Raw genomic sequence first — 24,930 nt, 5'->3', positions numbered from 1 at the left:
GTCCTCCTAACTTTGGAGGTATTTCAGGATCTCCCAGGATGCGATATCCATCCACTCAGACAATGTGGCAGTGGTATGGTGCATAAACAAGGTGGAACATGATATTGATCTCTTTGCAGAAAAGTTGAGTGTATGGGAGTTGGTCTATAGCTCCCATTACTTTCCCATAGCAATGCTAATACCTGGGGCATTGCGTATGATTCAGGACAGGTTGAGCAAACAAATGCTGCTCCTACACACATACTCTGTCAGTAAGAAAATAGCACTGGATATATTTCAGTGGTGAGGAAGAACCTTTTGCAGTCTCTTTGCTTCACCAGCCAGCACCAGATGCAGATTTCTTGTTTTTTAACATTGTTCCTCAGGTGGGACAACAACCAAGAGATGCTTTCACCCGCAGTTGGCCTCCAGGTTTCATGTATACATTTTCCTCATTTCCTCCCATAACCAAATTCTCCCATAAAGCCAGAATGTGCAAAGTGAAGGTCATTTTCATAGTCCTGGTCATGCTAGATGTGATCCTTTGTTGCAGCCTTATCTAAGAAAATACCCTTTTTCTTCCGTTGTACCTTCATCTGCTGTTGCATTCATCCAGATTGCCTCACCTAGACATTTGTTCCCTTCATTTAACTGCATGGTTACTCTTCTTCCAGTGATGGCAAAGGATCCAACATTTCCTGAAAAAACTCACGATGTCTGCTTCTCAAAAACTTTCAGGGAGGAAAATATACAAAGGCAAATGGGGGGAGAGACACCATCCTGATAGGTGTGATATTTGCAAGGAATATACTAAAGCCACCCAGCAACATCTCAAGGAATCGTTTTGTTTCCACCTCTATCAACAGTTTCTGACAACCCACATTTCTGCTGCTTTGTCAGATGGCACTTCAGTAGGCAGACACTCCCTCTTTTTTGACTTTGCAAGATTTGGGTGTTAAACACTTGCCCTAAGTTCTGAAGCCAACAAGCAGGAGGATTCTCTAGAGTACTGACATCTCCCTACTACTACAATCTTAAGTGATGAGACTGAAGAGGTAATGGCCCAAAAAACCTTGTGTCCTTTCCAAAGAGAGTTTACTGCAGAAGTCCTTTTTGTGCAAGTCATAATGAGTATTTTCTCCAGTTTAGGACTTTGTCAGGGTTGTCATTAAGACTTCTTGGGCCTCCACTGATACAGTTCATAAGAAGTAGACAAAGTATTATGTCCTTCCAAGAATTATGTGCTTTGATCAGGAAGTACTAAGGCAGATGCAGTGATTTCTGCAGTAGATCCGTAGAGTCCTACAATTCACTGTCCTGATAAAGACCTTCATGTGTTGGACCGTGTTGAGAAGCTTGTGTACACATCCTCAGGGTTTGCCTTCAGCACACTTTCATACTTGGGCATTAAGGTGAAGTTCTTTAGTGATATATCTAATAAGATGACTTAGTTGCCAGTTGGTATAGACAAAGATGAACTTCTGCCCCAGTGACATTGGCTACTCTTGCCATGCATGTGATAGTTAATGTGGCCAGGTTGGCAGCTGAGAGCATTACAGTACATCAACATGCCTGGCAACAACTTGCAGATTTTACATAGGATTCCAGGGCAACTTTGAGTGTTCTCTTTCATAGTCAAGAAATCTTTGACCCAGAAGTGAAGGTTTATATGGAGAAAATAAAACATGAGAGAAAGACATTTCACTAGTTGATTTTAATTTTTTTTACAATAATCTTTTCTCAGAACACTGGAAAGCATGCAGCAACTCTTGTTTCATTGCAAGAAAAAAAAACTATATAAGAAGCCAGTTCCACTGACTCTTGTATGAAGTGGTCATACTGACCATGCCTTGAGTTTGTGAAGATCATTAGGCAGTCATAGCCACCTTATAGGAGGATCACACCAATTCTGAGGAGTTGCCTGATTGTTCTGTCATAAAAACAGTCTGGAATCACTTTCCCTAACATCAGATGACATGGTTGTCCATCACCTATGACTAGTGGGCATGGCCCATTATCACCAGGAGTTGCAAAGTTTATTTTATTTTGACCCCAGTTAGCCTTTCTGTCCATTGACAGACACCCCAGCCTGTTTGAAGAAGGCAACAAAACTCCAGATGTTCTATCTTGCATGCTTTTCTATTCATTTTTGGTGCCAGGAAAGCCCAGGGACCTCAGGACCATTCTTAATACAAGTAGCTTAAATTATTTTATTCACAAAGTCCATCTACTTCATCTCAGTTTGATAGTACACAAAATATTCTGCTGTTTTTCACTTCCATGTAGTTTCAGTGTACTAGTGACTCAAGGTAGTCAATATTCCCATGATTCCTGTGGCCAGGTACATATAAATTATTTGGTGGACGCTTCAAGTTTAGTGGTGACAGGAATCGGATTCTAGTGCAAGAGATCCAGACTTCCTATGTATGCAGATAAGACGTGATAATTGGATACCAATAATCCTGTCATAGGCAGCCCCTTCCATCTCTCCATTTCAGGTGACTGTCATCACTGAAGTGTCAGCTCTTGGCTTTAGGGGACATTTTGGTGGTTAAACAATTCAAGAAGTTTGGTCATCCAAAGAAGTATGCTCACATTATCATATTAGAGATGAATGAAAATTTCCTTTCCTTTCAGCCTTCTCAAAACATCCTGCTTCTAAAACTAGTATCCACATAGACTGACAGTATGTTAGTTATATGATATGTCAAAAAGTAGTGGAGAAGTCAGACTTATCCTCTGTGCTTAGAAGGCTGGAAGAGTGTGGGAGTGGGGTATGACTATGTATTACCTTCTGATAACTCTTCACATTCCCAGGGAGTACAATTCCTTAACATACAGATTCAACAGTGGTGGTCATTCAGCTAACTGGTGTTGCAAGAGCTCTTCTGTAGATGGAGGAAGCCCTCTTTTAACCTGTCCATGCCCCCTCCCAGCACCAAACTTAATGATTTCTTCTTCTTTTTCATCCCATTACTGATGAAACCCATGAGAGACATTTTTGGTGGCCCATATGGAACATCTCTGACTTCTTCCATTTCTTCTTATGATGAAGTTCATCATCCAGGTGATATTGTTCAGAGTCATGGTCGTCCTCATAGCCGCCTTTTTCATTCTTGCAGGTGCAGTTCCTTCTCTTATTGATTCATGTGCTGGATTAGAAGATTTTCCTGAGACCAAACCAGATATTGTTGCCCAACCCATTGGTCACAACTCACCTGGAAATCAACTATAAGTGCTATTTATTTTATTTTGCTATCTCAGTAGCCCAGTGTAAACTTATCAGGACAAATAACGTTTTTCTGTCCGGGCCAAGTCCTTTGGGCTTAAACCCCTTTGCTGCTCCAGTTTTGGACTACTTGGCTGATATTTTTTATTCAGGATTAAGCTTTTCCACCATCAAAATACTTAGCTGCCATTTCCAGCTTTTATCAAGGCTGGGGTGGCTCTTTGTTGGCATCACTGAAAGTTTCTAAAATCTTGAAGGGAATCTTCTCCTTGATGCCACTGCTGTGTGATCCAGTGCCTCATTGGGTCTTTTTTGAAGAAGTTAATTCAGGTTCCTTTTAAACCACTTGCTTTTGTATAGGTCATTTATGTTGTACAGGACTCTGTTTTTAGTGGACATTGCCTCTGGGGGATTTGTGAGCTTCATTCCCTTTCGTTGGATCCTTATTACCTGTTTTTCATCAGGACAAAGTTTCCCTTAGGGCAAATAAGATGTGCAGCGATTAATGTCTTAATGGAGTTTTATAGTTGTCATATATTTACTGGTATTTTTTTCTCCAACCTTGAGGCATACTTCTTACACCACCTGGGATTTCACAGATTGTTACTACTATAATTTATACAGGGTTAAATCTGCTAGGAAGTTCTATTCACAGCTTTTTCCTACAAAGTCAAATCATTGGGTCAAAAATTTTTCAAAGTCACCCTTGCTGGGCAGCTTTCATACAACATTAAATTCTGCTGTGTGTCCCTTGGTAACTATTTGACAGGTTGTCCTAGTGCTCCTTCCACCAGGGCTTCTTTGAGAATGTCCAGTGGATGATATCTCTGTGGTTGCCGCTTGATCATCATTTAGTACCTTCACAAAAAATCCTATAAGTTGGATCTAGTTTCTGGACTAATGCATCCTTTGGGGCAGCTGTGCTCAGGAGTATTTTAGCTGCTGACCTTCCATCAGGAAGACTTTGAGATACTGCCCTAGTAGTTATGGCGGTCCACTCCTGTCAGATACAAAAACTGTATACTTCTCATAGCAATAGATCTGTAGTAGTATAGGTCTGTCTTACACTGATACATCTCTTGTTATGGCTTTAGTTTCTTCATCTTTGTTTGTGCCTCTAAGCACAGCTTCTTTATATCTGGGGAGTGGAGATATTACAGTGCATTATGGGATGGTTAAAGAGAACAGCAGCCTGGGAAAGTTTGGAGTGCTGGGCAGTCCTAATGCCTACATCCTTAGTCTTAGTAGTTATGATGTTTAGACCCATTCCCTAAAGTTACTTTCACTTTTTGTCTCATATGTAACAGTCAAACTTGTTCCTAAAAGTTGTATTTAAAGAGTCATATTCCTTTATATGATCAGCTGTTTCAGAAGTACTGACAGTTGACATTGTTGTTGAAATAAAGTGGTAGTTATTTAGAGATATTAATGTTCAGATTGTAGATTGCATTTCACTGATTGTTTTAGTTATTTTTGATGAGCATATTTTTTCCAGTGGGCACAGCCAAATCTGCCCATTTGAGAAAGTGCCAGTCCATCCAGTTACAGGTACAGATTGTTGCATGCTACACATAGAGTGAATACGTTTTTTGTCTCTGCATACTGAATGAAATTAATTAACTTGTACGAGAAATTTAATGTCACTAACTTCCGAAATTGTACCTGAATTTTCTGTTTGTAATTCACAGCACCAATGCGGAGTTCCATGCGGAAATACTGGGCAGAGCACTCAAAAGCAGCCACTATTGAAGAGATGATGCTCGATTCTCATGCTCAGATAATTGCTGTTGAGGAGCAACCAGAAATCATTGATATGTTGCCAGACATTGACGGAAAGACCATCTTAGAGCTTGGTGCTGGCATTGGGTAGACAACTTATTTTATTTATTCATAAAGTGACAAATAAGTTACTTGATGTAGCTAGATTTACGGGACAGAGAGTATGTTTTACATATCCAAGCTGACTGGGGAAAAATGACATACTATAATCACATTGATGTTCTTCATCTCACATTGCTGCAGTCCTTACATATGGGTAGTCCGCTGTCCTCGGTCGGCCCGAATACCAAAGTATTAGGCTGACGTCGGTCAAGGCGCTTAAAACTGACATCAGGACGTCAGGGTACAAAAGCGCATGACCGACGTCATTTCCTCAGTCTTTTTTGCCGCATGGTCCGATGCAGAAGCAGCGTTGCAAGTGCCGTTCGGCGTTCTGAAATTTTTCGAATTCGGAGTTTCAGACCGAATCCAAGTTGGCTAAGTACCCCGTTGGGGAATATTTTGGTTTTTTCTTGCCTCAGTGTTTTACCAGATGTCAGAAAAAGTGAATAACTGTATTTCTTGTGGGAAACAGATACCACATAGGGATTATCATTCTTTGTGTATTCCTTGTTTGGGGCCTGAGCACGACGTTGTTGGGTGTCGCTTTTGTGCTAGGTTTAATAAACGCACTATTAAGCGAAGGTTAGATTGTGCTAGGCTGGTCTTTGGGAAGCAGTGCAATTATAATATGCCGTCGGATTCTCCGGCGCCCGCTTCTGCGAAGAAGCGCAAAGACAAAGCAGTTAAACCCAGGCAAGATGAGTCGTCCGTTCCGGACGCCGGTTCTTTAGAGGCTTCAGTGGAACCGGTGGTTCCGACGGAGACTTCTCTGGAGTCTCAGGGGGAGACTTTGATTTTGCAGGAGGTGGTCTCTCAGGAGGCAGGTCAGGCTGAAGGGGCTTCTCAAGTTACTGTAATCCCCTCCCTTCCTAGGGTGGTTAGGCCTTCTCCTTCTGTTTCCAAGGCTTCTTCCAGAGGCAGGCCAGTTTTAGCTTCTGTTGGTGTCACTCCTAGTTCAGCAGGGTCTGTGCCTAAGAAGCACATGCTTAAAATGGCAGAAGATTTGATTACTCTGATTAGAGGTTCTTTGCCCTCTCCTGATAAGAGGCCTAGGGTGGAGCCAGAGTTGGGAAGTTTTGAGCAGGCTTCGGATGTTTCAGAGTCTTCAGCTGAAGACTTGCAGGAGTACTCTCCTTATTCTGATTCTGATGCAGATGATTCCACTCCTTCTGCTTCTCCTCCAGAGGATTTTTCTTTTTCAGAGACACTTCATTCTATGAGGGAACATTTTAAGTGGGAAGGTCAGGACTTCTCTGATTCTAGGAAAAGGCTTAGAGAGTTTTTGCTGTTACCCCAGCATAGGCCCTTGGCTATACCCCCTGTTCTGGATGTTGTGGAAGATGTGTTTGCAGAGGCTTCACTTAATCCTGATTCTCTGCCTCCTGCTCCTGTTAAACCGGATAGGTATTACAGGGTGCCTGAGGCTCATAAATATCTTTATAAGAGTCCTAGGGCGGACCCAGAAACTATTAGTCAGGGACCTAAGGGTGTCAAGGCCTCTGTTGTGAAAAATCCGGTTCCTCTAGATAAAGAAGCCAGAGCTTTGGATAGATGGGGAAAGAAGGTCTATACATCTTCTACCTTAGCTATGAGGGCTTTGAATTGCCAGTTTCATATGTTGAAATATCAAAACTTTCTTCTTTCTCAATTGAAGTCTAAGGTGGATGCTCTGGCGGAAGGTATTGAGTGTAAAGAATTACAAGATTTGGTGCATGTCTCTGAACAGGTGGGTAAGCATTCATTACAGTGTGGTTTTGATGCTGTGCAGGCCTCGTCTAGGGTGGCTGCCACTGGCTCAGTTCTTCGCAGGCACGCCTGGCTGAAGGATCAGAATTTATCTGACCATGTTAAGACAAGGATTTTGGATGCTCCTTTGCAGTCTGATGTGTTGTTTGGTTCACCTGTGGAGTCAGTCTTGAAGAAAATGGAAGACAAGGCTAAGTCTATGCAGGCTGTTAAAGATTTTTGCAAGTTCAGCCTCCAAGTTTAGTAGGAATTGGCCTGCTAAGGGGTGGACGTATCCTTCTTATGATTCTCAGTCTAGGGGTAGATCTAGACGTGGTAGGGGCAGAGCTCAGAGTTCTTTCAGGCCTAGAACAGGGAGTTCACCTGCACAATCTTGGTGAGGGCAGGGGCCAGTCCTTTCGTAAACAGGCCCAATGACCTACTTTTTCAGCTGCCAGATCCTTCTTGCCTGGCAGCACCTTTGGGAGGAAGGTTAGCACTCTTCAAGGAAAATTGGATGTTGATTACCCAAGACAAATGGGTATTGGATATCATACACCAGGGTTACAAGTTTTATTTCCATACCTTGCCTCCTTTCAAAGGCATGCCGGACGTTCCTCCTCAGCAAAGACTAGGGGCTCAAACAAATTTCTCTATTACTTCAAATAGGGGCCATACAACCGGTCCCTCTGCCAGAAGTGGGCCTAGGATTCTATTCTCGCCTGTTTCTAGTACCAAAGAAAGGAAACACGTGGAGACCAATTTTGGATTTATCTATCCTCAACACATATCTGGACATTCCCAAGTTCAAAATGTTGACGTTACAACAGCTTTTACCTCTGCTGGGCAAAGATCACTGGATGGTGACTCTGGATCTCAAGGAGGCTTACCTTCATGTTCCTATCAGGCCCAGTTGCAGGAAGTATCTGCGTTTTCGGGCTGGGACTTCACATTATCAGTTCTCTGCATTGCCCTTTGGCTTATCTACTGCGCCCAGAGTGTTCACGAAGGTTCTGGCTCCAGTGGTAGCTTTCTTCAGGCTAAGAGGAATACAGATCTATCCTTATTTGGACGATTGCCTGATTCTGGCCCAAGAAAAGGACGAACTTCTTCATCATTTACAGTATGTGATGGCAGTGTTAAGATGCCTGGGGTATTCTGTGAACGAAATAAAGTCCAGTCTAGTACCCTCTCAGGACATGTGCTTTCTGGGTGTGAGACTGAATACAGCATCCCAGATGGCCTTTTTGACCCCGGACAAACAAAAGAATCTTTCGCTTTACTTCCACCAGTTGTCTCGTCAGTCCAGGCTGACTGCAAGGACAGTCCTTCAAGCCTTGGGGTTCATGGCATCTTGTATTCTGGTACTTCCCAATGCCAAACTGCATATGAGGAAGTTACAATGGTATCTCAAGAATGTATGGACTCAGCACTGCCAAGATTTGGACACTGTCATTCAGATAATACCTTGCATTCAGAAGGAATTTTTGTGGTGGGCTCAGGAATGTCACCTAAACAAGGGACTCTCTGTGACCCGGCCAGAGGCGAGTCAGATTTTAACGACAGATGCCTCAGACAAAGCTTGGGGAGCTCATCTAAATGGAAAATGGGTACAAGACACGTGGCCTGCCAGACTTCAACATCTACATATCAACTTGAAGGAGATGTTAGCAGTCCAATTTGCATTGATAGCTTTCAAGGATTTACTTCTTCCAGGGCAGGTGTTGATTCAAACAGACAACACAACTGTCATGTGGTACATCAACAAGCAAGGGGAACGATTCTTATCCTCTATGCAGACAAGCAATGATTTTGTGGGAGACTGCTCTCAGTTTACAGCTAAATCTTCAGGCAAGGTTTCTGCCAGGAGCACAGAACTCGTTAGCAGATGTGTTGAGCAGACGAATTATGGATCCCCACGAGTGGAAATTGGATCCTCATGTATTTCAGAGATTGACAGTGTTATGGGGAACTCCAGACATAGATCTGTTCGCTTCTCCACTAAATTACCAGCTGCCAAAGTTTTGCACAAAAAGGTTTCATCCCACAGCTTGGAAAGTGGATGCTCTCTCATTCAATTGGAGCAATCTTCACGTGTATGCCTTTCCACCTCTGCCTCTCCTCCCAAAGGTACTGCTGAAGGTCAGACAGGACAAGCCAAACATGATTTTAATAGCTCCAGATTGGCCTCGACAGCACTGGTACCCATTACTGAGATGTCTGGTACAGGAGCCTCCATGGCCTTTGCCTTCGATTCCTCACCTGCTGTCTCAGGAGAACAGTCATTTACTCAATGTCAAACTTCATTCTCTACATCTGACAGCCTGGCATATTCTGTTTTAAACCCTGGAGGGTCTCAGTTTCCACAACAAGTTTTGAATGTTATTTTGGAGGCCAGAAGGCCTAGTACAAGGAAAGTTTACGCAGATAAATGGAGGAGATTTTTATTTTGGAGTTCAGCAAAGGACTTTGATGTTTCTAAACCTAATTTAAGTGTTGCGCTTCAATACCTTACTGAGTTATTGGACAAAGGTTTGTCCTTCTCCTCTATAAAGGTTCATGCTGCAGCAATTTCTGCTCACTATGACTGTGACCCACCATTATTTTCTCAGCCTTTGTTTAAGCAATTCCTTAGAGGGGCAAAGAATATAAGACCCCCACGTAGAGCTCCTACTCCTGCTTGGGATCTCAATTTTGTGTTGGAGAAACTCACTCTACAACCTTTGAGCCTGCAGCATCGGCAGAGTTGAAATATTTATCATGGAAGACTGCTTTTTTGTTGGCCATTACCTCTGCGAGAAGGGTTTCTGAATTACAGGCCCTTATGGCAGTTGAGCCTTTCTTAATTTTCCACAAGGATAGGGTGTCTTTGCGTACTAACCCTTCTTTTATGCCTAAAGTGGTTTCTAGTGTGGCTTTAAACCAGACTATTCATTTGCCTACTTTTTATGCAAACCCCCAAAATAAAGGGGAAAGGATTTTGCACACTTTGGATATACACAGACAGTTGCGATATTATTTGAGCAGAACTAAAGGGTTCAGGCAGTCTCAGCAGTTGTTTGTTTCTTTTGCTTTGGGTTCTCAGGGCAAACCTGTTTCAAAACAAACTATTTCTAAGTGGATTGTTTTTTGTATTGCTTTCTGTTATTCCCATCATGGTAAGGAGATTCCAGCTGGGATTAGGCCTCATTCCACTAGGGCTACTGCCACTTCTACAGCTTTTTAAGGGGTGGCTACTAAAGATATTTTGGAAGCAGCTACTTGGAGTTCAGTGCATACTTTCTCTAAGCATTACCACCTTCCACTTTACTCCAAATCTAGGGCTGGATTTGCCACTGCAATTTTACAGGGCATGTTGGCAGCTCCTAATGCTTTATAGTTTTGCCATCCTCCCTTACCTCTGCTTTGGGATTCTACCCATATGTAAGGACTGCAGCAATGTGAGATGAAGAACATAGTACAGTTTTGTACCTACCATAAATGTAGATGTTCGAAGATCCACATTGCTGCAGTCCAATTTATCCTCCCTCCTTCCCCTCTGTTGTTGAAGGTGGTGGTGTGGTTTGTGTTGTACATATTGTAAATATGGTTAGTGCACGGGTGGTTGGTTAGGTTTTGCTGGTTTTTGGCTTTGACCTTTCTTGTTAGGGCCTTCTGACATCTGGGGCAAGAAAAGACTGAGGAAATGACGTTGGTCATGCGCTTTTGTACCCTGACGTCCTGATGTCAGTTTTAAGCGCCTTGACCGACGTCAGCCTAATACTTTGGTATTCGGGCCGACCGAGGACAGCGGACTACCCATATGTAAGGACTGCAGCAATGTGGATCTTCGAACATCTACATTTATGGTAGGTACAAAACTGTAATTTTCTCTTTTGCAACTAACTGTAAATACGTGTCCTTAAACAACCTGTTGGTGGACGGCAACACTTAAGTTTTTTGTTATTATCCTTCTTTATGCTCCTCCAGTGCTAGGGATGCTAATTGAACTATGGTCACCTGGGTCACAGTCAGGGTGCCATGTCTCTGCACTATGGAGCCAGGCTGAACTATGGAGATTTGGTTAATTGTGGAACAGTGACTTTTTTGATGGCTTAATTTCAGGGGATAGGAATTCCCCCATCTTCTGTTGTGTAGGAAACTTTCCTGTGCTGACCATGCAGTCACACTTAAAACCAAAATGTCCACGATTCTGCAGTCATGTTGGTTTTCTGGTCTTTGCAGCTGACAACTGGCAGTGTAACTGTATCTTTCCACCCTCTTCAGTTTTGTGGGCAGCTGTCATAAGGTTATCTACTTGGCTGTACAGGATGGCCTTCTTATGATATCCACTACATTTTTGAACCCAGAATATTTTCATTATAGATGGAATGAAATTCATGTATGGCCTGTGGAAAACAAACCTAGAGACTAATATCAGAGCCAGATCGTGGTTAAATGGGGCCCCATGGAAGGGGAATGGACTAGCCCCCCTCCCCAGCTATTCTATTGCCCCATTACTTGGCTGTTACTCCCAAATGACCATAAACACTGTTCAAACCTGTCAGTGTGCTTACTGTTTTTTCTTTTACTTTAACTGTTTAGAGATTTTGAATTTAAATTATTTCAGATTTTATCACATAAACACTGATGTCCATTTGCTAAACAAACAGTCTCACATGTATTGACTTGATCTTTCTTCCTCATCAACCATACTTTTTCTACCATAGTCTGGAAATCCTTCATTCTGGCCTAGTTAAATTCCAAGGGAATATCTTCAAGATCCAGATAGTTTATCTTAATACTGTGCTTTTTCCTTATTAGACCCATCATTGAATACTATAGCCCCATTTGTATGTACATTTCCAAACATATCACATAACTGGAAAAGCACTAATGATTTTAATTAAAAAAAACAGAGGTCATAAATCATTCAGTTATCTGGATAGATTAGCACAATAGCCCATTGGTTGCTGTGAGGTAACCAGTGTCTTGCTTTTCGAGTCATGAAAATCCAGATCCTAATTGACCTCTTATTTCTTTGCAAAACAAATGGCTCTACAAACAAATGTACTAAGGTCCTAAATTTACAGTAGTGAATACATTTTCCACTGAAGGGATAGTTTCCTAACTCAGCACATTCCTAGCTTCTGGGACAAGTTACCACCACTACAGGTGAAGCAAAGTACCACTTTGTCTGTCTTTAATGCTAATCTTGATGGATAGATATAAATTTACACTAGCGTTTTTATGTATGTCACTGCTTGATTTGTGAGGTTATGGGCACTATTAAGTACATGTAAAGGGTGACAAAAACATTTAAATGTGTCTGTTTAAAACTGTTTATGGCTGGGCCTCTTATAGTCCCTGTGATCTCTTGACTAGTATTGTTCCTAAGTTGCAGTGTTCCTACAGTATCATAAGGTAAATATGTCTGCCTTTTGAAATGTTGGCACTCTTAACACCAAGTGCTGATATGTAGCAAAAAAACACTGAAAATTCAGAAGAGTGATTATCGAACATCACTCTTCTTTAAAATTCTGTTCTGCAGGATGGCAAGCTACCCTGTGCCCTCGATGGGGGGGGGCTCACCCAAACTTCTGTTTACTAACTCCGCCATACCTCAGGGACAAAGGAATATTCTGAGAAATGGCCTTCTCAGACTAAGTATTTGTAAGTTTGTTTTTTCTGTCATTCAGTCTCAACATTACATGACTCACTAGTCCCAACATTTCAAATGGTTACCGGTAAGTATACTTGTCATCACATTACCTTTCCAACAGACATTGTAGAGTTCATTAGATGATTTGCTGTGTAATACAATAATTTTGTTTGGTATGTGAACATCCTTTGCCTTAGAATTGTTTTTACTCTCATAACTTGTGTTTTTAACCAGAGCTCTGGGATAAAGAGGTCCATCCTTGGTAATATCAGCACTAGAGCTAACAAATATTATAAAAGCTCAATACCTGAAACTTTCCAAGGCTGATGAGCATCTCTTATTTTCTTATAATGTGTTATGAAATCCTTCCTAGTCAGATATCTTTTACTGTGCTATAATATTCACATACCTGAAAAATGGAGCCAGACTAATTTTTTGGTTTGTGGTTAAATTTGTTACAAAACTGTGAGCCCAGTATTAAAATTAATTCTGTAAACTTGTTACTGCCTACAACTCAGATTTTCTCTACTGCAAAGTCTGCATCAAGCGGTATATCCACATGTGCATCATGCCTTTGGGCAGACCTTTTCAAGCCTCAAGTTCCACAGAGGCATTTATTAAGAATGCTTCTGCTTTAAGGTAGGGGGGCATTTTCATGAGTAGGCAGTCCAAGGGACATGATCACACACTTATTACTTGTTTATACATACTTGTCCTGGAAATGACAGCTGTGTTTCTCACATTGCATGAGTAGTATGACTCTCATCCTCTTCCCCAGATACCATTGCCATTCATACTGACAACATGGCTGTGATTTGTTTTATCAACAGACTGAGAGGAATCCTGGGATGCTGTAAGAGTTTGGATCTGGGCCTTTACCACCAGTAACCTTATCATTCTTAGTCACATCCTAGAAGAAGCCAGTTCCTTAGTGATCCAGCTCAGGTGTTGCCTGCTGATGCCCTCTGAGTGGCTTTCCAACCTGTCAGCAGCACAAAGTCTATTCTGTTGTTGGAGGAAGCTTTACCACAATGTTTTTAAGTCCTCAACCTTTATGAGATGCAGTTTGGTATATCAGTAAACAGGGAGGAACCTGTTCTTGTCCCCTTTGTCAAGATAATGTGAGTTTGGAAGGATATTTTGCACCCATTCATCTTCTCATGGAAGTGACATCCCAGGAGAAGCCAAGTTCTTAGCAGTCTGACTTAGTTGTTGCGTACTTCTGTCCTGTGACTGGTCTGCCAGCCCTCAGTAGGTTTATCACCTGTTCTGCTGATGGGGAAAGCCTTGGTGCAACCTCTTCTAATTTCCAATTAATATGAAATGCATCAGCTTATTAGGAGGATGTCCCAGGGATGCACTTGTCCAGAAATATCATACCTCCAGGTCTCACGTACACCTCCCCCCATTTCCCCTTATTCAGACTTCTTGTTGAAGGTCAGGTTGCACAGACCACAGACTTAGTAACATGTGTATTTGACCCTACCAGTTGTACTCTTCCCCTCCAGTGGCCTCACATTCTGTTGCCGCCTTTCTTTCTGAGGCTTTGAGTAACCTGGTATGTCATCAGTAGTCTCTTTACCTTTGTTCGCTGCATTTAACTGCTTGATTTTTCCTTCTTTTGATGAGTAGAGACCTGTCATATCTGAATATGGTAGTTAAATCCTCACTTCTCAGATACTAAACATAAGAAGTACCTACAAGAGCAAATGTATGCTTTTCTCCCTGTGGGCTGCAACCTAAGACTTAGACCCACACACAGCCCTGGTGCCAAGCATTCTTGACTGTTTATCCCATATATTTGACTTGGATCTTAATTTTAACTTGAAAGCCTTTTCTTATATTTCACTAAGGTGTTAATTTCTTGTCCTTGGCCACTTTGAGGCTTTGTAAAATCTTTATGAAAGGTACTTCTCTTCTGTTACCCCACCCCCATTCCTCCTTGGGACCTCTGTTTTACACTAGGTTTGACTATGATTCCATTTGACCTTACTGCTGTGGCAGATCTTAAATTTGACACTTGGAGGACTCTTTTCTTGTCATTACTTCATCAAGGAGAATTTCAGAGCTTTGAACCTTATCTGTGAATTCTCCTCCTCATCTTGTTTTTCACAATGGCAGAGTGTCTAAAAGAAACAGTTCCTCTTTTATGCCTAAAGTTGCAGGAGAATTATATAAATCAGTCAGTTTACTTATTTTTTTCTATAATATTTTAAACAAAAGAGAGCATGCATTATATTGCAGGTATAATCATTGACAGCTCCGATTTTCCAACAAAATCTGTAAGAATGGACTCGTATTGTGCCAGCCCCGTGGTGTAGGGGGATGAAACCCTGGCTGTAGTTCATGTAACCCATATTTGATTAATGGCACGGCTTGTGGAGACACTGGGTCAGAGAGGATATGTCTGAGTGGCTGTTCCCAACCCACTCACCCATCCTGGCAGTAGGAGGAGGCAACACACTCTGATATACTAGCAATGCCCACTAGTGAGTAGATGTTCATTTCAAAGTTTTCATATGAAAAAAAAAAACTCATTGGAACATCATCTGTGATTGGACAGACTGTTGTGTAGGAAAGATACATTTCTTGGGTTGCATTCTTTATAGGTTCATAGGTTCATAGGTTCATACTAGGCTATCTGCCCGAGGGCATTTACAAGCCTAGCCCATAGTTTTGTGGCTTACGCCACCCCTTTAGTATGGGGAACTATACCCATTATTTTGCTGTGCCTCTGTTGAGCAGTGACACTGAGGTAATCCCTGGGGTATATCTGCGATCTCCCATCCATTGGTCAAGATTTCTCTTGAACAAGGCCAGCGAGGTGCTCTGCCTCACATATACCGGGATTTTATTCCACAGCATAGGGAGTCTTTGGGTGATGAATCTATCCCTCCAGCACGTCCTATTAATAGCCGTGTCGAGGTTTACGTCTCCGCCCTTGTGGCTCTGACGGATCTAGATTTTTGAGGTGAAGCATATTCATCAAATCTGGGTTTGACATGGCCTTGTATGTTAGGCAAAGGTCACCTCTGAGCAAGCGTGGCGACTGAATAGAGCTGGAGTTCTTTCAGTCGGGCAGCATAGGACAGATGTTTGAGACCCTTTATCCTTTTGGTGAGGAACTTTTGTGGCCTCTCCAGCTGCTGCAAGTGTCGGGTCAGATACATTCCGAATGGGGCATTGTACTCAATCATTGGTCTGATGAGTGATGAGTATAGGGGACTATGACCTCCCTTGATCTAGATGAGAATCCCTTCATGATAAGGTGGGCAATGTAGAAGGTCTTCCTAACTACTTTAGCTACATGGGTGTCGAATGACAGACTACTATCAACCTGGGTCCCCAGGTCCCTGATAACTTCTTCTGTACTCAGTGGATTGCCACCTATTTGGTAGCTAGGGGTAACCTTGTTTTTCCCGAAGGGTATGACTATGCATTTTTTGGCATTTAACTTTAGGCCATGGCTCTGGCACCAGTTATCCGTTTCTGTGAGACCCTTCTGAAGGATATCTGTGTCAGATGTGTTTTCTACTATGGCCCAGTTTGCAGTCATCTGCAAACTTTGTCAGCCATAACCCTCCTGTGTTTGCTTGTACTCGGAAAAGTAGATGCCAAACAAGAGTGGGCCCAGGACTGAGCCCTGTGGTACACCACTTGTGACAGGCTTTGAGTCTGACATGGCGCCAGTAACTCTGACCCTGTGGGTTCTGTCACTCAGCCAGTTTGCAACCCATCTTGTGATGTATGGATTAACATTTAAGCTGATGAGTTTTTCAGTGATACCCGAGTGGGGTATTGTATCAAAGGCCTTCGCCAGATCGAGGTAGGCTGTATGGACTGCCTTTCCCTCATCAATGGCTTTGGTGACTGTTTCGAAAAAGTCAACCAAGTTTAGAAGGCATGATCTGCCTTTGACAAAGCCAAACTGGGATGGATCCAAAGTCTGCAAATTCCCTATGTCTTTATTTATGAGGTCCATTATGATCCTCTCCATGGCTTTGCAGATAAGGCTTGTCAAGCTAATGGGCCGGTAATTTCCAGGGTCGGTGGAGGCACCGCCTTTGTGAAGTGGGACCACAGTTGCAGTCGCCACTCCTGGGTACGTATCCAGAGGTAAGACTATGATTAAACAGCTGTCCTAGCTGTGGGTTTAATTCCTCGTTGAGTTCGTGGAGCACACAGCCGGGGACACCATCAGGTCCCATGGATGCTGTGTTTTTTGCTTTGGAGAGAGCAGTTCTCACTTGGGCGTTGGAGATGTTTGGGGGCTGCAATCGCTTGGTATAGATATCTCTCCTTTTGGGGGGGGGGAGAAGTTTGCACTGAACCTGTCAGCCAGTATATTGGCAATGTCTGTAGGATCAGTAATCTTCACATCATTTTGAACTAGTTCTGAGCATATCTGGGAGTTTCCTCCCAGGTTTCTAACATAGCTAAAGAAGGCCTTATGATTGTCTTTTGAGTCTTTAGCTATTTTTCTCTCAAAATTTGCTTTGGATGATTTTATGAGAGCTCTTAGTTTTTTACTTATAGTGATCAAGGGTGTCTTACCTTTTAAGGATTTTGCTCTATCTTGTAGTAGCTTCCTCCTTTTGTTGTAGAGTTTGTTTATGGCTGGGGTCCACCAGAGTGGACGCTTGCCTTTCCTTATTATTATTTCTTGCTTGACTGGAGTAGTTATTTTTATTGTAGTGTTAAAGTATTACAAGTTCTATTTAGGAGACAACAGAGTAGTGCATCTTAGTGATCTGTAGGAATTCTAAATTGATTGTTGACTGGGAGAGGAGCTACAGATTGGTACTTTTTATATAAAGGAGAAATAGCTCCAAAAGCAATTCGGTATCACCTATAGTTTTCCTCCAGTTGACACTTCATACATTTAAAGTTTTTAAAAAAGGAAGTTCACCAAGGAGTACCCCCCTTTCCTCCCCAAAGTGGATACATTTGTATATTGGAAAAAGAAGAGAAGCCTTGGGGCGTCACTCCATGGAGCTGATCAATAAGGATCTAATTTATGCAGCCTCAAGTCATCTGAATTCCATTTCTCTGACTCATTAGAAAGCAGATGTCCTTTATAATCTGCTGCATGAAAGGAGGTCCTAAGGCTTATAAAAAGAAGCACTTGAGAAGGCAACAGTGTCTGTAGGGTCTAGGCTTTTTTTTTCAGGGTTCTCTTTGGCACTCAAGAAGGGCCAGTTCTCCCCTTGAACAACTTAAATCAGTTCATCCCAAAATGAGTGCATCCATGTGGTCACAGAGCAATTCATTCTTTCCTGTGTGCAGGGAGGATACTGGATGTGCTGTTTGGACCACCAACGTGCTTATCTGCACATCAGTCTTGGTTCCCAAAATGTTACACACAAATACATGGCAGTTACAAGAGCATACTTAAGGATACAAGGAACACAGGTTTTTCTTATCTAGACAGCTGGCTTCTAGTGCCCCCTCCCCCCCACCACAGTGGATAGTCTCAATGCCTCAAGAGAGTACATGCTGCTGCTGTTCCAGTCAGTAGGCACAGTAGTGAATACATCAAAGTTCCCAGCTGATGCCATTGTAGTTCATTACATTCATCAGATGCGAGGCGACACTCAGGCGTGGTGCGTGTTTCTTTCCTTAGATTTCTGTCCATTCAGTCAGTTGTGCTTCATATTCTGCAAAACTAATCTTTTCCTGCAGCTGTTCATCTGAGGGAGTTGGACCTACGACTTTACACAGTGCCCACTGCAATATAAGGATGGGGTAGCGGTATCTAAAGGTTCAGCGGAGCCACTTGTTAGAGCCCTTAGACTAGCCAATGAAAACTTTCCACAGCTGCAGGGATTATTTCAGATGAGGGAGACATGATTCCAACCTATCTCCGGGTGACCCTTTTAAGTCTGTATACCAGCTGTGACTCTCCTTTACTGTACAGAAGATGAATTTGTGAAAGGGCACATGATTATGGAAACAGGATCTGACACTCTTGAACACTGTGGAAATTAAGGAAGCCCTTCTCACCTTGCGGGAATTTCAAATCTACCCCCCTACCGTGGCTGAGATATGGTTCTTCAGCAAGCCGGTGGGAACCTATTTCTGTCCCCTTTGTCAAGTATTCATACGAGTTTGGGAATGGGCATTTGTGACTGGTTGCTGTCTCTTTGTTAGTCATTTCACATCCCATGAGAAGTCGGCTTGGTAGTAGGCAAGCTCATCTGCTTTTTGCTGATGTCCCACAAGTGCTTTCTCATAAACATGTTTCTGCACTAGGGGAAGCATGGCTGTGAACCCTTTGCATCCTTAACCAATACCAACTGCAGCAACATCTTTTTTCCTCAATTCTCTTTCAGGAGGATATCCCAAAGATGTACTTGTCCAGAAATGGCCCATAGGTCACCTGTGTGCCTTTTCTCCATCTCTCCTTATTCTCTGATTTCTTTAGAAGGCCAAGATGCACAAGGCCGTTGTCATCCTGATAGTTGCCTTTTGACACTGACAAGACTGTTTTCATAGGTTCATAGGTTCATAGGTTAGTACTAGGCTAACTGCCCTTGCGAGCCATTTTAAGCCTAGCCAATTTTCCCTTGTGAGATTCAAACCCTGCACCTTGTGTTTGTAAGGCAAACACCTTAACCATTAGGGCACAATGGTCTCTTCTTCTGGACAGACCTCTAAATCTGCAGCTGACCATAAGATTTCCAGTTTTTATAGACATGCAGATTCCTTACTATTAGCATTTTAAAAATGTACATATCCTCTATGAAATGCACTTTCCTTCTCCATTCACCAGTCAAGTGAAGTTCAACATATTGATTACTGCTGCAGTAGCCTTAGCTGTATGGGTTATATCCTGTCAAGATTATAATAGCTGCCCAGCTTCCAAAGCTTCAGGGCACCTTCCATGTGCCCAAACTATTAGGCAGCTTGAAGATCTTTAGAGCTTTACTACTATTGAATAGTATACTCCTCTGAGATTTTCGGGGATTGACATTCGGCTTGTGCTTTCCTATGCTGCACAGATTAGTTCAGTTTGTGGGGGGGGGGGGTCCATTTTCTTAATTTTGTTGATTTTTCCTCTTCTCGAAAGTTATTTTAAAGTTAGGAGTGTGGTGTTTTAACACACTGTTTTGAGAGTGTAACATACCTTTAAATGGAGTGCTCATTTTTTCTGTCAGTTTAAAAGTGATGTAAAGTAATTGAAAAAAAATTTATGTAGAGAAATTGTGTTTATTTTACTTTTGTGGGCTGACATAGTGTTTTAAAGTTCTTTTTACTGTGTTTTTCTTTCAGAAAAGTAACTTTTGTGGAGCGGTAGTGTTTGTCAGCAATTGTTGCTTGTCTTCCCCAGGAAAAGGCACAATTTTCTGCTTGACTATGGAACAGACTACTGGTCCCACAGTCGGTCCCTCTTCTAGCCACAAATACCAAAAAACAAACAGCGTTTGCCAACATAGTAGGCTAGCAGTTTGCCTCAGCCACAGGTGGGTCACTCTGCTGTGACCGTTTGCTGTACCTCAGATCACTCGTCTTCTACCTTGGAACCCAGTGGTGTAGCACCTACAGCCACTATGGAGCAGGCGTTAGCCACATCATTTGCAGCTGTTTTGGTCCCCTCAGTGGAAAGGGAGAACTACTTTTGTCTGTCCAGGGAGAGAAGGTTTCTCTGTTGTGTCAGAATGCTGTCCCCATCCCTGGGGAAGTTGCTGCTACCATTATTAACATAGCTGTCCACATTTGTTCCTGTCAAAAAGAAACTGAAAACCAAGCATGTATTGGATAGGAGTAGTTTACTGGGTCTAATTCAGGGTTTAATGTAGGCAGTTGATCCTTCTTGTAAAGTACACCAAAGAAAAATATCCCAAAGCAAACACTGTCAGCAGCAGAAATCACTTGTAGTCAGCCATCTCTTCAGTACAAGCTGTCTTTATTGTTCCACATAAAAAAACATACAGATTGAGCGCTTTCATCCCCTAAACTGGGGACTTCATCAGAATCAAATTACACTCCGTAATGAATTCATTTAAATACTGTTTGAAATGCATGACATCACCACTATGCTCATTCATTTAAAGGTACCACTTCATTAATTCTCCCATATGATATATATCCACTATAAAAACTATACAGAATATGGTTAGAAACAACTCTGAATAAAAAAACATTTTTTTCTTCTTGTAAAGTAGCTTCTGGTAAAAGAAAGAGGGATTCCTCTTTTCCTGAAGAGATTCAAGATTCTGAATCTGTACAGGAAGATGCAGGGATTCTCGTTGTGAGGGTTTCTCTTTCTCTTAGACTATTGCTAGAATGTGCCAGTATCTTCAGTGGGAGAATACTGATATTTCTCAGTCCCACAGAAAATACTATGAGTTATTACAGAAGGATTTTCCAGAATCTACACCCATTCCTCCTGTTATGTCTGCTTTAGATGTGATGTGTGTTTGTGTGTTACTGCCTGCAGTTTTCCTGTAGTCAACCAACTGCACCTAAAAAGGTAGATAGGATTTATAAGGTTCTTCAGTCTTTTAAATTTTTTATACACTATTTCCAAATCTGACCCAGCAGCCATAACTTAGTTAATTCCAATCCTACTCTTTCTGATAAGGATGGGAGAATTATTGATAGGGATGAGAAAAAAGTGTATACTTCTGCAGCTTTAATTTTCAGAATTTTGAATTGCTAGGCTCATATGCTAAAGTTTGTTCTGACAAATTGTAAAGTTATGAGGAATGTTTTATCTGCAATTTCTTCTGACGAGGAAAAAATCTCCTTTAAATAACTTAGTTTTTTTCTACTGTACAGGTCACTACTCATTGTTTACAGCGTGTGTATGACTCTGTTGATACTTCGCCCAGGGCTAAGGCCACTGGTACCATTTTGTGGATATTTGCATGGCTGCATTCTCAGAACCTCCTGGATGATGTTAAAATGAGATAAATTCTCCCTTGGATAGAAATTTAGTGTGTGGCCCCTCTTCTGCTGAGGTGATTAAAAGTGTAATGAAAGGGGCAAACTTATCCAGGGAATCTCTCAAGTTTTTTAACCCTCCTTTTTCAAGTTTTTCAAGGGATTTTCTGTCTCCTCATATAGTTTTTGCAAAAAAAACAGAATAAACAATCCCAACAAAGTACAGGTAAACTGATATTTAAGAAGAAATGCCAAGGGGGTTCCAAAAAGAAGTCTCAAACCTACCAAAATGAAGAACAGTCCAACAAGTTTGACTGTTCAGGAGACCTTGTGACCCCCCCTCCCACCGTGACCCATTTTTTTCTTCCAGAAAGTCCGACTCTCTATTTTCTATTTAGAAGACGATTGTTTCAGACAAATGGGTTCTGAAAATCATTCATCATGATTAAAGATGGGAGTGGGAGGAAGTGCCTCTTTTCCAGGGCCTTATCTTCCAGGTCAGACTCTCTTTTTTTCCACTGGTTCTTCATCACATGCTGGTCCCAAGAGTGATAGAACCAGTTCTTCTTTCCCAAGTGGGGAAGGGTTTTTATTCAAGGATGTTCCTAGTATCAAAGAAAGAAAATGCTTTGAGACTAGTTCTGGATCTTTTTTTCCTAAACCTATTTTTGATAGTGACCACATTCAAAATTATGTTACTTCACAGTTTGTTACCTCTTCATCTGCTTTCAAGTTTCCTGGCCAACACTAGACTTTAAAACATGCTTATCTCTCACATTCATAGTCATCCAGACTTCAGACGTTTCTTAAGGTTTGTGTGTCTGGATTACATTATCAGTTCTCTGCCTTGCCCTTTGGACTATCCACTGCTCCAAGAGTGTTCACAAAGTGTCCATTTATAGCTCATTGCAGGCTACTGGTTATCCACATATTTCCATATTTAGATCACCTGCTTATCTTTGCAGAGTCTTTTCAAAGTGTTAGGTGAGAGATCTTTACTCAAGCTGGGATTCCAAGAGAACATTGCAAAGTCCTTTTTGACTCCTTCACACAAGATTGTGCTTCTGTGAAGTCAATTAGACACCTCAGTTCAAAGATAGTCTCCTCTACAGGAAACAAAAATATCTTTATCTGGCTCTTTTCTAAGGTTTTCCCCTCAGAATTTGGTCACTGTCAGGGAATACCTCAGGATTTTGGGAATCATGGCATCTGTGATTCTCATGATACCCCTGGCAGGACTCCATATGAGAAATAAAATCAGTGGTATCTGAAATCTTTTTGGTCCCATCATCTACACCCTTTATTGTTTCAAATCCCAGTGATGGGGTTTGTCAGAAGAGAAATATTTTGGAGAAGACAACAGGTATTCTTAAATGCAGGTCTCCCCTTCTCCCTCCCTGCTCCAAAGCAGTCAGTCACCACAGACGCTTCAAACTTTGCTTGGGGAGCAGTTTCAGTAGGGATAAAGGTGCAGGGGGGGGGACACAAAGGACAGATGCAAGCATATAAATATCAAGGAGATGCATGCCTTGATCAAGGCACTCAGTTCTCTGAACCATCTTTGTCCCCGGGAACTCTTCAAGTGGTTACAGACAATATTACAGTCATGTGGTACATCATCAAGCAAGGAGGAACTAGGCTGTACCCCTTTTGCAGGCTAGCCATGGGATATAGCGTCACAGCACAATATCACTCTACAGGCATCCTATATTCCGTCAGAGCAAAATTGTGCATCAGACAAGCTTTGCAGGACCAGGGCAAATCCTCATGAATGGAAAGTAGATCAGGGGGTCTTCAAGATTTGATACATCTGTGGAGAGCTCAAGTGGATCTCTTGCCTCCTTTCTGAAAAATTGACTGGTGAGATTGTACTCCTAACTACCTAGCTAATTAGTCTACCCATGTAGCTAAGTCTACTGTAGCAGTCGTCGGTTTGATGAGCATAGTACAGATGGGTAAGTTAAAGTTACCATAACAATAGATGTTCAAATGATCACAGCAGTAGCCACTAGCTTCCTCCATCCCCCTTGTTGTTTGGTGTGTTTTTACGTCAGGGTGTGGCGTTTATTTTTTGTTGTACCTAATCTTATCCTTTCAGTGCTTAGCCTCCCCCTCTTCACTAGCAGGAAAGTTCTGAAGGGTTTTGCACCCAAACCTGTCTTTTTGTCAGCTCAGTTTGATCTGCCACACAGTTTGGGTGTTTGAAAGGTGCCCTGAAGTTTTGGAGGCTGGCCAGCTGTTATATCCTTGGCAGGTTATAACCCATATAGTTAAGGCTACTACAGCAGTGATCATTCGAACATCTACTGTTAAGGTAAGTTTAATTTTTACAGCTGTACTTTTGCTTCTTCTTTGGGTGCTTTTTATTTTACAGAACAGTCTTTTAACCTGCTGCTACTGCCGATCTTACATTTGTTTCTTGAAAGCCAGTCTTTCCTGGCAGCCGCCAGTTCATCTAGGAGAATTTTAGAGTTGTAGGCTTGTCTGTCTGTCCTGCATACTTAAGAGTTCCAAAAAGAGTTTGCCCATGAGAAACAATCCTATCTTCTTGCCTAAAGTTGCAGCTGAGAAAAGAAATTAAATCAGTTCACCAGTTTGCCCACATTTGTCTCCCAATTGCGCTAAGATGGGAGGGTATTCCTTGCATCATATGGACATTATTATGTAGCTAAGCATTGTGTTGATGGAATTAAATCAGTCAGAAAAGTTTCTTAGTTGTTTATATCATATTTAGACAAGAAACTGGCAAGAAAAGTGTCAAAGCTAACCCTGTCAGAATGTCTTTTACGTTGTATTAATGGTTGTTAAAAGTGACATAGGATATTATTGTCTGACCATGAGTCCAAGCTGGCCATTTTTCAGATGTGCTTTAAAACTGCATCTTTGTATGATGTTTGTGCAGTGGCTACATGGACATCACTGAATAATTTTCTGAGACACTGTAAGCTAGATGTGATCTCTAGATTAAAGTCTAGGTTTGGTGTTAATATAGTCGGGCATGATCCAGTCAAGAAGTTTAGCTTTGGAAATGTTAATGTCAGATAAAGGATTTTGCATATTTATTTTATTTATTTATTTATTGACATTTGATTACCGCAAAGGTCTTATAACAGATTAGACATAATATAAAAGCATTAGTTAAAAGTCGATACAAAGTATATGCCAGTCATTTAATATTTAGAGAAATTCTAGACAGTTTGCAGAGAAATTAAAGGTAAGTTAGTCTAATACAAACAGAAATTGCAATATGATGTGAGAGAAAAACAGGCTTATGGAATATTTAGATAGAAAACCAGGGAAGGGAATTTGATAGAAGGAAGTAAGTGAAGAAGGGAGAGTAGGGAGGTATACGGAATGGAAAGGTGCCTGCTCACATTTAGGGGTAGAGTTTATCCTGTTTTGAGCAAGGACAGATCTAGGTTTTGGATACAATGTCTTTCAGAGTGGTTTTGAAAGGTGTGTGTGTGGGGAGGAATTGACATGTTGCATACAGGTAGGGGGTTCCAGGCCTTAGCAACCTTGTAGGAGTACAGACAGTGCGCAGCAGATTTGATAGATTTGTTGATAGACAGGACTTTTTGGTCACTGG

At 41.8% G+C, this 24,930-nt stretch overlaps 1 protein-coding gene across 3 annotated transcripts in view; it reads left to right on the top strand.

The window, feature by feature from the left end:
• Nucleotides 1-24,930, top strand: part of LOC122805489 (phosphomethylethanolamine N-methyltransferase-like) — a 465,550-nt gene that overhangs the window by 41,068 nt on the left and 399,552 nt on the right. For all 3 annotated transcript variants that reach the window (XM_044075678.1, XM_044075676.1, XM_044075677.1), the window contains exon 2: nt 4,897-5,074. In XM_044075678.1, coding sequence (XP_043931613.1) covers nt 4,902-5,074 — 173 coding nt within the window. In that variant the 5' untranslated portion in view covers nt 4,897-4,901. The remainder of the gene's footprint in view (nt 1-4,896; nt 5,075-24,930) is intronic.

This window comes from Protopterus annectens, chromosome 6.part1 (assembly GCF_019279795.1).
Source record: "Protopterus annectens isolate FY-2018-M chromosome 6.part1, PAN1.0, whole genome shotgun sequence".
NCBI lineage: Eukaryota > Metazoa > Chordata > Ceratodontiformes > Protopteridae > Protopterus > Protopterus annectens.
Note: the sequence above shows the minus strand (reverse complement) of the source record. Positions and strands in the feature narration are given on the sequence as shown.